The sequence below is a fragment of the Crocodylus porosus genome, unplaced genomic scaffold (genome assembly GCF_001723895.1).
Source record: "Crocodylus porosus isolate Cpor-Errol unplaced genomic scaffold, CroPor_comp1, whole genome shotgun sequence".
Classification (NCBI taxonomy): Eukaryota; Metazoa; Chordata; order Crocodylia; family Crocodylidae; genus Crocodylus; species Crocodylus porosus.
Window position 1 is genome coordinate 8,768,400 of NW_017728950.1, and position 14,498 is coordinate 8,782,897.

The 14,498-nt window shown below is 38.7% G+C and overlaps 1 protein-coding gene across 1 annotated transcript in view; it reads right to left on the reverse strand.

The window, feature by feature from the left end:
- The window catches only part of SPTLC1 (serine palmitoyltransferase long chain base subunit 1), a 58,732-nt gene that overhangs the window by 37,821 nt on the left and 6,413 nt on the right, over window positions 1–14,498 (reverse strand). The window contains exons 3-5 of the mRNA XM_019555077.1: window positions 9,564–9,658; window positions 4,765–4,858; window positions 2,188–2,260 (exon numbers count right to left, since the gene is read on the reverse strand). Of these exons, the coding sequence (XP_019410622.1) occupies window positions 2,188–2,260; window positions 4,765–4,858; window positions 9,564–9,658 (262 nt within the window). The remainder of the gene's footprint in view (window positions 1–2,187; window positions 2,261–4,764; window positions 4,859–9,563; window positions 9,659–14,498) is intronic.

The window sequence follows — 14,498 nt, forward strand, 5'->3', positions numbered from 1 at the left end:
GCTGTTATTAGTCAAGTCTTTCTGGACTGAACCACAGACAAGAAAAAACATCACAGGAATCAACAACTCCCAAAACAGCTCACTGGTAACTATATTGTAAGTTAACTATCACCTTGGGTGGAGAGAAAGACCAGATATTCCTTTATACTGATGAAGAGACTAAGAGGCTATGAATAGGTTACCTTCTCAAAGACTAAAATAAAACAAATTTGCTTTGTCAGAGATGGAATATTTATTAAATTTAAAAGATAAGTTGACTGCGAGACCACTTCGGGCTGATATGATTAAATGAAATATTTAAAGCTCATCTTATGAAGAGATCATCATATGTACTGTTACCCTTAAGGAAGCCATTTTTAACCACGTGGGTAAAACAACAAAACAGCTGTAATTTCCAGGGAATCTTGTGGGAGCCCAAGAGATTTCTTTAGCTTATTGTAGCTGTAGAACTACCTACTTAGGTTGAGCAGAAACTAGAGAGGAATTTAAAACAAAACTTCATTCTCTAATTAACTGTTTTCAGACACTGACATTTCACAACCCCCTTCCCTCCCCCCCCCCAACCAAAATACCTGCTACTAGTGTCACACTTCAAAAATTCCACCTCCTACCACTAAAAAAACCTATTAAATAAATGTCACTTGGGAAGAGTATTTTGTTCTGAATATAGGATTAGACAAATTATATACTTGGAAGTTTCACCATTAACAAATACAGAAAGCAAAAGCTAACTACTGCTTCAAGCATTTTATGAAGAAGTTCTAATTGCCTTTGCCTTCAGCCTACTGTCTGTCTTTCATTTTAACATATTCCAGTACACCAAATTTCACAGTACAAGCAGTCCTCGACTCACAACGTTTCAAGTTACAACGTTTTGCACTTACAAAGTTTATACATTGACACCCTGTTTCAACTTTCTGGTGTCAGTTTCAACTTTACAACGCCTGATCCAACACAACGCCAGCGAACATGTTTGCTGCATCACCCATCTACCTGGAGAACATTTGTCCAAACTTTCTTGGACACTTTAAGAAAGCAGACAAGACTACAGAAAAACCTGCAACCAAGATTCCTCAGAAGACTCCATCTAAGAACCCTTCAAAAAGTCCAACCATGAGCCCTTCAAAAAGTTAGCAGTTGCCTCAAAGTCCTTCCAATCAATATGATTGCTATTTACAATATAAATCCATTGATGTCACTATATTACTCATCTATAATTGATTGAGTACAAAATTCTGGGTTATTTTTGGTAAAAATAGGGTATTGGACCTTGGTTCAGGAACCAATCCTCCATTTATAACAATGTTTCCTATGGAAAAAAAACGGTTCTGATTTACAATGTTTCGATTTAAGATGCTGTTTTCCAGAACCAATTGTGTCCTAAGTCCCAGGACTGCCTGTAGTATAAATAAGTGAAATTCTGAAAGATAAGGAAGTTTCTCCAAAAGAAATCATACACTTTAATTTCTGAATACTATGGCTGTTACTGAAAGTACAATTATAAGGCAGTTTTATCTAGTAGACAGAAGAGGAAATAGCCATCCAGGTTCAACAGTTAGAATCCTACCACTGACTGCTCAAGAGTAAGTCCAATCAACTCTGTTCCTACAGCTTAAATACTTGTATTTTCATCCAGTAACTAAACATGGCAGATAATCGAGTTTGGTTAAACAATGTTAAAGATTAAGTTTTGATTATTTAACCCAAGTCCATTACTACTAGGTATCCTGTACTGTCCAAAGAAAATTAATACTTTGTATCTTTTAAAACACTTCCAATATTCCAATACTTAGAGTCTTAATTGGATTATGTATATTCCCCCTCTTCTAATCTCCCAAACCCCCCATCATTTAATTGTGCTTTGCTGGACCTAAATTTATTCTCTGTTGGTGCTCTAATGCTTAATCTGACCGGTTGAATTTATGACTTCACTCCAGAATAATACTGGATGGACAGACAGGGGAAAAACGTCTTTTGAGCACTTGTTTAAATTAATTCTAGTAGTGATAAATATTACTGATCATTAGCATTAGCACTGTACTGAGATATGTTGTGTGCTCCCTGCAAAGGATACAACCTACAGAACAGACTGGAAAGCTTTGGTTTGCCCAGTTCCCCAGCATAAACACTTTTAAAAGCAACACGGGATAAATATTTTTAACAACAAGAAATGAACTCATTACTTACCAAAAGTTCCATAAAATCCTCTAGGTCCACAAGTGCCAACACCATACTTCTTTAAAGATGCCTGGGCTGCATTCTTTAATGAAAACATTAAACAAGAAACAACATTTAGTTTATTTCTATGGTGCAAGTCATAAAGTACCATTCATAGTGGCAATTTTATGTAAATATTATTATTTCTAAACAGTGGAACTATCATTTAGCCAATGGATCGACCGCAAAGTGTTGTACAAGGATTTAACTAGTTTTGCAAGGTCTGAATATTGATAAACAAGTTTATTTTAATTCAAGTGTTGAAGCTGCATTTACAGTTTTATAATCTATACTACATAGACACTAATGTAATTTGATAAACCAATCAACTGTATAGTTATTGTTACCTTTTTACCTACTAATAGATCAGCCATTTCAGTCCTGTCCTAACTGAAAGGCTAATTTATATAGCACAAAACAGCAAAGGCATCATTCCTCTCTACCACCTTGAAAGTATGCCATTACTTCAATTCCCTCCGAAAAAAAGATCAAGGGCAAGATTTTTACAAGAGCTTAAGGGCATGAAGAGAATAACATTTATGCCACTTTGAAGGTCAAAATACACTATCGGTGCAACAGAATCTGCTATAACTGTTTCATTTGTCCACTCCGATTCCGGGGAAAGTAAAAATTTAACAGAACCGGGGAATTTCCCCCTGGATCATACTTTCATAGTTTCTAGGGTCGGAAGGGACCTGAGTAGATCATCTAGTCCGACACCCTGCCATGGCCGAAAAGATTACTGGGGTCAAACAACCCCAGCAAGTTACTGTGTTTAGCTTTACTTACTCTTAACAGAACAGTGGACAGAACAAAAAGTTATAATAAATCAGCCGATATTCTCCCAAAATAATGAAAGCATCTCCACTCCCCCAACACATGCATTTTAAATAAACATCAGTCCACAGCCTTACTCTGTTAAGCAACAGTTGGCTTGAACTACTTAAAATATCCTATTTTTACCTATTAATTTCATGACATTATTTACCAGCTTTATGAACATCAACATTTAATGCAAAGTTCCTTAGAACTTCAGCTGCGTTCAGAGAATTGGCAGAGCTTGCTCGCGCTCTCTCTCTCGCTCTCTCTCTCAGCTTTAAGGCTGATAACATGTATTAATGACTACACTATATACAGCTAAAAAAATTAACAATTGTGAAGAGTTCCTCCAAATGCCTCCTCAACCCTTTAAGAAGCTGAAGAAGTGACTTGTATCAGATATCTCCCACTATGGTAAGAAGGCCAAATTTTTAATATGAAATATTTGTTGAAGTAGATTACCTTGTTTTATATGTAGTAAGATAAGAGGCTATTGATAAATAAGTCAGTGGGGGAACCTTTTTTGGCAAGTATGCTATGGTTGTGTGCATCCTCCCATTCCCCGCCCCCTGAATGTCACTGATCCCCTTCCCCTGCTCAATCTGCTGCTCTGCTCTCTTCCCTGTTCTCCTTGCCATATCTGTTGGCGTGCAGCCTGCCCCATCCCTGATCTGTTGTGGGCCACAGAGGTTGCCCATCCCTTGCTCAAGTCATAAGTACTGACTTTATCTTCTTACAGAGGAACTAGTTTGAGTCCTCTATTAAGGGCCACAAAAAGATCATATGAATCTTCCATATCACGCAAAGCCCAGGAATGATCTTGCTAACATCTTTGTGGCATAACGCTTCCATCTGTAAACAGCCTCACTGAAGCATAGTAAGAAATATCCTAAATAGAAAAATGTCTGTATACTGCATTGGCATATCAGACACCATTAGTTTGCTTAAAGACTGGCTTCTACAAAAATCTGGAAATATCACCCAATCTATCCGATATCAAAACAACTACTTCTGCAATTTTTTCAACTGTGTTATCTTTTCTCCTCAGAATTAGGATTGAAGAAATTTTATTTCCTATAGAAGTATTTGATTATGCTAAAATTACTCAGGCAGACATAGCCAATATAAAGGCAGGGAAAAATGAAGGAAGGGGAAATGCTATCACATCAACCCAACATTTTGGAAGCACTTTCATAAACGGATTTATTTTTCCATAGTTATGAACTATGCCCACCCCCTCACAAAAATCCTCTTGCAATACATATCCCTAGCTATAAGGATCCAAATTAAAGTTTTGTCATTTAAATTCCTAGTATTTTCATATTTCCAGTTTACAAAGCATTAAAATAACTGATTAAGGTTCACAAGTGGAGACCTTGCCCATGAAAACTACTGAAAAACATTTAGCACTTAAATGATTTTAAAAGCATTTGAAGACATGTAAATGCATTAAACTATTTATAACTCCTGCGAAGAGATAAGGATTTGTCGTTGCCAAATAAGGAATCAGAAGCAGAGGTGACATGCCTCACCTAAAACTCGTGCTAAGCCAACATCAGTCAGAATTAGTACCTGAGATAATTACATTGGATGAAGGAGACAAGTCTATGAACACTATCTGTGATACTCATGTTCTGAAGTGACCCCAGAACTCATGACAAAGCACACATTAAAGTAAGAAATTCCCTCAATATTATAACTGCCTACACGCAGTCATAAAACACTCACCTTAACTCTTGCATTATCCAACAGTCCAAGGAAGTTAAATGATGCAAAGTTTATACATTCCTTGCCATTAACTATTATTTTGTGTGTCGGAGGACTATAAAAATAGAAAAACATTGCTACTGTTAAACATCTGCCACTTTTGATTTAAAAAAAGAAAAGAAAAGTTAAACAGTACATCTTTGTTTTGAAACAGCCAAGACATATGCTAACAGCATTTTGGAGAGTCCCCCACATTCTAATTTAAATTGGAACTAAATATAAACTGAAAACAGATATACTCCAACATCTAGTCAAATCCCATGTCAATGTAATTACAGTCTGCAAATATAAAATCCCCAGTTTCTTAAACCAAATATAATATTTTTCAAATTTATATCCTGAACAGTTTCATTGTGCTATTTCCTGTTGAAAGTTTGTTTCAATCCGCTGTCCATTTCAGGCTAGAAATAGACATCGCCAGTTAAGTGGATCAGCTGTGATGGGACATGTCCCACTGAGGCACATCTCTATAAGCAGGGAAATCCAGTTCTGGTGCAGTGCTGGGGGTGGGATCGTCAAGCCGGGGACCACACCAGAGTGTTGAACTAGGTTCCATTAAGCTCATGGGGCTGGGACCTACAATCAGGTGACTGGCAGCCCCAGAACCACACTGGAGTGTCCAACTGGGGAGTCCCCGAAAGCAGGGCAAAGTCAGAGAGGCACACCCCAGGCTCGAGAGGAATTCCTGAAGTACACAAGACTGGGTCCCTCAAGTCCCAGGAGTGCCTGCTGGGGCAGCTGGACAGCACAGGCAGCTCTGGGCTGCCCACACTCATGCACCGAAGCAAACCATCCAGAGCTAAATAGCAACGCAAATTGACACCGCCTACTTTGCAGCCACAAATTTCAGACATTTGTGGCACAACAAGGGACATGGATATTTCTTTGCTTGCCCTTTGTGCTGCCATAAGACTTTTCATGGCAGCACAAAGGCTACATGCATTTCCATCCATAGAGAAATGGATAAAGCTGTCTTTACAATCCATAAGAACTGAATTTGTGATTCTTTGGAACGAGAGATGCTAGATAAACAAAAAGGAAGAAAAGTCCTGCCACTTCTCTAAACAAGAAGAGTTGGAAATTATCAAGCACGCTCACCAAACAAAACTTGTACAGAAAAAATATTTTAATGGAATCAGATTTAAGTAGACACTGCACCAAAATATTTCACGGGGTTTGTAATTTAATAGATCAGATTTCCCATTCTGTTTAGCGTATAAAAGTTAGTAGAATGGCCTTTGCTAGGAGTCTGGCAGCCAAAAGCCAGGATGCAATGTGTGCAATGCAGTGTGGATTTTTTTTTTTTTTTTTTTTTTTAACTATTCCAGGTAGTTTTAAAGCAGATTTGTCTATCTGTGCTTCAGCTTTAATCTGCTTTTAAACTAGCCTAGTATTATACATAGTTGTGGAAAACCCTGGAAAACCTAGAATAAGTTTTTATCAGCAATTTGAAGAGTTCATGTACACGTTGTTTTTATTAATTTGTTTTGAAGTTAAAAAAAAAAATCTGGAAAAAAAAAAATTCCAGTGACTGTGCCGCATGTACATGTGCAAGACATCTCTAACGTCCTGAATGTGTGAACACACTCACAGTAACATTAGATAGGTCGGTAGCCCCACTGAAGTCAAGAGACTAGACTACTTATTACATGCATGTTTGCAAACTCAGGGCATAACTCTAGAAATGCAGCCTTATATCAGTGAGCATTATATACTTGATAAGCAATTTTTAAACACTAACTCTGGTAAATCTAACACAATTCACTACATGATTACTTTCCAGATCTACAAAGGACTATAGTAATTACTGAAATTTGCCATTAACCTACTCAAAACTGTAGCCTTACCAAAGATTTTTTTATATCAGTGGGCTACGGGCCAGATAAATGGTAAAACCCTGTACATGCCAGACCAAGTCCCCATGTCAGTCCCCATGCACTGGCCTACCTCTACCCTGACCCGATCTGGAACATGGGTCTACATCACCTGGTCGCTGAGTTTGGAAATTTGGAAGTGAGAGAGCAATGGCAGTATCAATTGCCATTCCTCCCTGAGGCCAAGTTTCCAGACTTGTGGAGACCCCATGAGCTGGATAACATGGCTCTACGGGCTAAATGTGGCCCACAGGCAGGAGGTTAAGAACCGCTGCTTTATACAATTTTATCCCAGCTTCTAAAGAAATATTCATCCTTAGGCAAACACCAAACATGGAAATTGTTAATTTAACTTACAAAAATGGCATAGTAATACCTCTTTGCAAGCCTTAATAACAGTGCGTGTTACAAAACAAAATCATACATGAGAGGTTTGAGGTTACTCAGTTGGGTTTTTTATTGGGGGGTGGGGATACTTCTCAGTCCTTGGAAAGATATTAATTATAATGAGAAACCAAGGAGCTGAGAGCATTCCTTTCATATAAAAGCATAACCCAAATGATTCTCTTGGAATCTACCCACGTATCAATTGGCAACAATCCAATTTTCAGGCTCTATACAGGCCTCTATCTATGTCCGTGTCTATAAAGGGATGCATGACTAGATAGAGGCTTGTAAAAACTAAACGTTTTGGTATCAAACACAGAAATAAATCAAATAAGATAAAGCAAATAAGTGCTGCCATTTTATTAAAGTTTGCATGGAATGGGCACCAGTGTGTGAATTCCACTGTTTTGTAATACCTCATTTTTTAGCACTTGTGTTTCCAACACTTCATTACTTTAAAACACATTAAAGTTCACATTTGCTGAACAAGAATTTGGCAAGAAGTTGTCCAAATAAGCTATCCTGCAGACAGACTAATGTTGTAGGAGGATTGCAACATTTCAGAAATCAGTTAATTACCATGATCAACTTGTTGTCATATGCCTCTATAATCATTAACTGAAAACTGGCTGCTATTTTTTTCTTGAAAACGTTCTGTCATCAGCTTTGCTACTATTTAACAATATTAGATGCTAGAACTCTCTGAGCTTCTGTTCAGTTCAACAGACAAGGAGTCTATGTTAATGAACAGAAAATGAATTTAACATAAGACACAACTGCCTTACATGACATGTTAAGAAGGAAGGAAGATTATATTCTTTTTGTGGGCTGATTTTTCATTCTTTTAACACACAAAATATTTCACACTTCCTAAGTAGGTGTGAGCAACATCTTACTCAAGTTCACAAATTGCATCAACTTTGGGAATACAAAACCACTACATACCAATGTAATTAAGAGATGCATTATTCAGACATTCTTATGGGAGACATTACCAACGCATCCAAATCACAGAAAAACAACTACCTTATTACAGGTAGCAAAACTGCCTGAAAAACTACAAGAGGGAGACAGAGTGGCTCTTGGACTTACAGAATATAACATCTTCCACATGGGCACAAATTCTGAAACATGATCTATGTTGATAGTGCAAATTGTCAGTACAGCAGCTGTTCAGTGGCCTATTAGAAGGTGGTTATCTCGCAGTCTTAATCTGCCCATCTTTTCTCTGCAACTGCTATTAAGTGTAGCAGCCATGAAATACTGACTTCATATCGGTATTCAATCCCTGACCTGAAGTTTATTAGGGCATTTTAAATCATGTTAAAGTTTTCAGAAAGTTTAATTTCTGAATATTCTCTTCACTCTACACCCAGCATTTCAATTGTGGGATAACCTTATAGGATAGAAAGTCTTTTAAAACAATGGAGAGAGGGGATAAAAGTATATGCTTGGATGCTCATATCATTTAAAAAAAAATTTTAAAAAAATTAAAATTAAAACTGGCACCAGTGATTTGGGTTTTTTTTGTGGCAGACCATTGCTTCTTCGTTGTAGCTGAGGCACCTGGGTGATATGAAGGTAATTGCTGTGCTGATCATGCTATACTTGTTCTGTGATTACATTATGTAAAACAGCTATTGTTACTAATAAGACATCTTTAATAAATACAAACATATTTGCATGTTAAGTGTTACTAACAAAGAAGTAACAAATCTAAAGCTAGCACCTTTCTACAATCATTCCTTTATACTGTGATTAATAAGCTAAGTATACATTGATTTTCAAAGTACATCCATCTTGCAACACACATGATAAAATGCACATGAGTATTACTTTTGTAGGACATGGCCAAGACTTCAAGGGCATTTATACACGTGGTGGAGGACGGGACATGCATTTCAGTTTGAGCAGCTCTGCTAGCCACTCTAATTAAAGCTGCCGGAACATTTCGTGCATCAGCCCACAGCACCTAAAAATGGCAGTGGGGGCACTTTAACTAAAGCTCATTGAACAAGCTTTAGTTAAACCAGCCCCACCACCATTTTTAAGCATGGGGGCACTGATAAAAGAGATGCTGGAGTCTGCTGGAGTGTGGTAATTTGCATGCTCCAGCAGACTCAATTAATTGAGCCTGCTGTGACTCACCGTTTACAGCTCCGACACATTGTTTACAGCACGTCGGAGCAGGCTTGCTGCTCGTATATAGATGCCGCAATTTTTAACTCAACTGTCTATTAAGCACGGTAATGCAAAGATTAAAAAAAAGAGAATCAGATTCTGTGTATTACTGTATGTCCTAAAAAGATGACTGACTAATAAATAAGTATGCAGCAAGGACCCTTAGCCTTCAACCATAAACCCAGTTCTTTAATCCTAAAATATAACTCTTTCACAAACATACCCAAGAAACATCAAAATCCTTGCATATTTAAAAACAGGGATGTCTTACAGAGGCTTGGGTTAAAATCAAACAAAATTCCATTTTGCTAGATTTACCCTGAAACAACATTGTAGTTGAGAGCAGGATGATCTCTTGGTACAGGGGGAACGAGAGGCTCTGGCTGCCACTCCTCAATCAATTCTTCTTTTTCCTAAAAGGGACAGAAAAAAAATACCAAAAATTTAGAATCTTTTTTACTGCAACTACAATGGTGGGATGAGCAAACGACTCTAGCTTCACATCAAGTCAACTGCACTCCCACATGACACCTGAGATGCACTATCATTCCAGCATATCACACAAAGGATTTCTTCACTGCTGAAACTGACTTGAAAGTGAGATGGGAAAAAAAAAAAAACCCTGATCAGATCCGACCATTAAATAGTTCATGGAATATTTTCTAAGAGATGAGATGTTGATGCTGTGTCCTGACCAGAATTATTCTGCCTACCAGCTCTAAAAATATACCTCTACAATACTAATGGATACATCACACTTCACTCGTGTCTTGTGGCACTCTACAGCCTCATTTAAGCATTACAGCAGTTGTGCTCAACCTTTTTGGCCAGTGGGCTGGATGGGCAATGACTGGTCGCTCCACAGACTGGATCCAGCCAGTGGATCCAATCTGACGTTCGAGGCAAGTGCTATGGGGCCCCATCCAGCTGTGCAAAAGGTGAGGGAAGGGAGCAGCCTGGACCCTTCCAGCTGTGAGGGGGAAGGGCATGGCCCTGCCCCAACCCAGCCTCATGGAAGGGAGGGGCCATGACCCAGCCCCAACCTGTGTGAGTGGGAGGAAAGGGTGCAAGGAAGGGCCCAACCCCAAACCAACCATGCAGGGGGAGTGGGTGTGTCCCAGTCCTGGGGGAGGAAGGAGGTGTAGCTCACCATAACTTGGCCAGGTAGGAGGCAAGGGGGCACAGGCTGGACCCACAGGTGGATGGGGAGAAGGCTGCATAGGCTGGCCCTGAACTAACTGAGCAGAGAAAAGGGAGTTTGGCCTGGCCCCGATTTAGCCATGTTGGGGGAGGGTTGTGACCCAGCTGCAAGTCACCATGCAGGGCTTGGGAGTTAGGCAGCAGGAAGGGCAGGGGTTGTGGTATCAGATGCCACTACTCCTTTGTTATAAATTTCCCAACCGTGGGGAGCCAGATACCAAGACTCCACAGGCTACATTTGGCCCTTGGGCTGGTGCCTGAATATCCCCACATTGGAGCACTATGAAAAGTAACACAAATATAAACAGGTCCCAAGAAAAAGAGAGTATACAGATGGCCAAAGGCAAGAATAGAAGCAGTCACTAATCCATATATTACTGTGTATTGGATAATTACACATAGAACTGAATGCCCCACAAATACTACCACACAAAACAGCTGAGATAAGGTACAGAAGAGGTAACGGAGACAGAGTGGCACAGAAGGACAAAGTGAGCCAGTGTCACTTTGCCAGCCAGTGAGGCCAGCATTAGACTTCAGGAGTTTCCATCCCCTTAGTCCCATCTAGTCCCAGGCTGTAATCATGGATGGTATTTCCCCTGTCAGTGAAAATGTGCAAAGCCCTCACACTTACCACAAGGTCAGAGAATGCACACAGGTAGTTAACACAAAATAGCTAATTTGCAACTTGCTGTAAAATCCACACCTTAATATCCTTTGCAGCAACTTGCTCATACAGCCACACCCTCAGTATATTTTGCAAGGCCATAACCATAGTTAAAAGGGGCCTACTATGAAACTTAAAAAGAAAAAAAAAAGCCCTGTAAAAATAATACAGGTTATTACAGCTAAATTTATACTGTGGCTCTATTTTCTGCTGGTACAACTCATTGTTCTTAGTGTAGATAAGGCCCAAAGTAGCTGCTACCATTTTTAAATACCCTGCTGCCGGAGGACACAGACAAAACAGTATTTAAAATGTAAGCAACTGCCAAGGCAAACCATCTAAAACATGAAGTTTAATTCTTTTCCAAAAAGGAACTTTGTCTAAGAGTTACAATTCCATCTCCAAAACAGAAAAAAAATCATAAATTTCTGCTAATGAATCTGTTCATGTAACTGAGCATACATTAACTTAGAATTTTCCTAATAGCCAGAGATATGGGCCAGAAAATTTTCCAGTGCTTTATTTTTCTGTGGGAAATTTTCCATTTCTAAAAATTCATTGTTTCATAAAATGCATTAGTAAGAATGAATAATGGATGCCAATACCATATTAGGCAAGCTTGGCAGTTTCAAAGTTGTAATGGTTTTTCAGGTGATCATCCCTAGGAAGTGTGTAAGAGAGTACATACATGTTTTATTGATTTGTAAAACAGAAGGGTAAATAGATTCACGTAATAATCCAAACCAAAAATCAAGTTAGAAATTCAGCTAATTGGCTGTGCAGGTCACATAAAAACCAAAGCTAAAATTCTTATTTCATCTCAGACCGCAAGCGAAAACAAAACTAAAACTAAACCTGTGATTAATTTTTTGTTTCACTTTCAGTTCAGCAAACATACACAGCAGCGTCTCATTTCTTTTCTTGAGTTGGGGAAGTTGGAAGTGTTTGCATAAGATCTGTTAGTTTTTTAGTGCTTTTACCTTGAAGTAGTCATAATAATGCCTAATCAGAAAAAAAAGCTAGTGTGTGGGCATCATTAGAGTGAAGTTCAAGCCACTGAAGGAGGGAAGTTGGTAGATGTAAATATTGCGGGCAGGAGTATGCCAACAACACAACAAGAATAAAGAAACATTTAATAACACGTAGAAACTGCCCTGGAAGAGTAAAAGCCATATACAAAAAGCTAATACAATAAAGTGGCGGAACAACATCATCTGAGAAAAGTCTACTTCAGGAATCCCATGCAAGCAAACAAATTAATGTGTTAAACAACACACCGTATAGACTAGCATCTATATTGTTTTAAAACATAATTTTAAACGGTGTTAATTGTAATATTATTTATTTATTTATTTAAAATATTGGCATCCTGCTTTTCTGCTTGCTCTAAGCACCCAAAGTGGCTTAGGCTTAACAATATTTTCTTTTAAATTACATAATAGATAAATAGTTAACTATTTCAACCCAGCAGAGCCAGCTTAGTCCACTGGCCGATGGCAGAGGCCAGACTATACTTTCCTTTGGCTCTGCAGTCCCAGGGCAACTGAGCAGCAAGTTGAGCAGCAAATTGTTTTTTCTGGCAGGGAGTGAGGAACTAAGCTCCCTGACAAGCCTCCTTCTGATGGATGAGGCCAAAGTAGAATAGGCTAAAATAAAAATCTTGTCCCCCTTTTGTTACAGGAACTCGGCAGCTCAAGTGAAATAGCAGATTTGCAAAAAATGGAAAATGAAAATGTTGAGCTGCCAGCTCTGGGGGAAGAAGCATCAGGATCCTCGCTTTCAAGATCACTGACACCTGATATAAGATCCACCATGAGTAGCTGTTCAAGACGGTCAAGCTTTTTATCAAGCTTTGTGAACAACATGTCACAAGAAGATCAAGAAAAAGCAGATGAGACATTAGGTCAAGCTATATTTTCAAGTGGTACACCTTTTTCCATAACTGAAAAATAAATACTAGAAAGAACATTACAAACTAATTTGCTCATCATGTAATTTACCATCATGTTATCCCTTACCACATTCTCTCTTAGACAGAGAGTCTGGCAGAGTTAAAACAATAGTTATTCAAAGGATTGATCAAGAAGAATCACTGACTCTGATATTAGATGGGTGGACTGATATACAAGGAAATCCTTTATTGAACATTATGTTAGCAACACGTGAACCAATATCCTCCAGGGTATAAGCCCTTGTAACCGATAATGTAAGCAACGTGAAAGCTTCATGGGAAATATTAAAGGCAAAGTATCCTCATTTAATAGTATTTGGCGGTCTTGCTCATGGGTTGAATCTTCTGGCAAAGGACACAGTAATGTGTGAAGATGATGAAGACAATATTGGCAAACTTGGAAAGTGACTGTGAAGGTATTCAACCACCATCATGTTGCTAATCAGACTTTGAAAAAATTACAGAAAGAGAAGCAGGGGAACAAAAATGTACTTTTATTGCCAGGAAAAACTAGACAGATGGGACTCTGCTACAAAGTGTTTACACAGTTTGCTGCACATAAAGAACTGTTTGCAGTCTGCTTTAATAGAGGACACAGCATCCCAGATTCTTCTCGCAAACGGTTGGAAGCAGATGCTCAACAAAGAGGTGTTCTGGGTTTGAGTTGTAGTAGCAGATTGAATGCTCCTTGCAGTTTCAGTGGCTATCAAGAAACCTGAATAAGATACACCAAGCCTTTCAAATATTCCAGAGATATTCAGACAACTGAATGAAAATCTAATTAAGCTTTTTGCCTTCTTCACCTCTTTCCAAAAAAGTAGTAGTAAAACAAATGTTTACTAAAAGATCTGAGTTTTGCCCTCATCCAGTTTTTCTGGCAGCAAACGTTTTGTATCCTTAACACAGAGGACAACATTTATCAGAAGATGAATTATCTACTGCTCTCAATACAATTATGAAAGTAGTTAAGAATGTCCCCAACATCGAGGAAACAGCCGTGATGACAGACATTGCCAAATACCGTGCAAGAGAAAAACTTTGGGGCAAAGACATAATTTGGTGGGCAGCAGAGAATGCATCACCTCTCACATGGCGGAAGGGATACTGTAAGACCTGAATGCTGTCCAGGATTGCTCTAAGGATCCTAAGCATTCCACCGACACCAGCTACTTGTGAACGGAACTGGAAGGCTTTCAGCTCAATTAAGACAAAAAAAGTAGAATAAACTAACAAATTAACGCACCACCAAGCTTGTTTCTATTTCTCAGAATCTCTTGCTTCTGGAGAATCGGTCAGAAGCACTACTAGTGAAGAAAATGCAGTGCGATGGTAAGTTGCCTTTGCCCATAGACTCATTGGTAAAATCATCCTTTAGTGAAAGAGAAAGTAGTTCAAGAAGTTCTGAATCGGGTTTGCCTCAATCTGATTCTGAAAT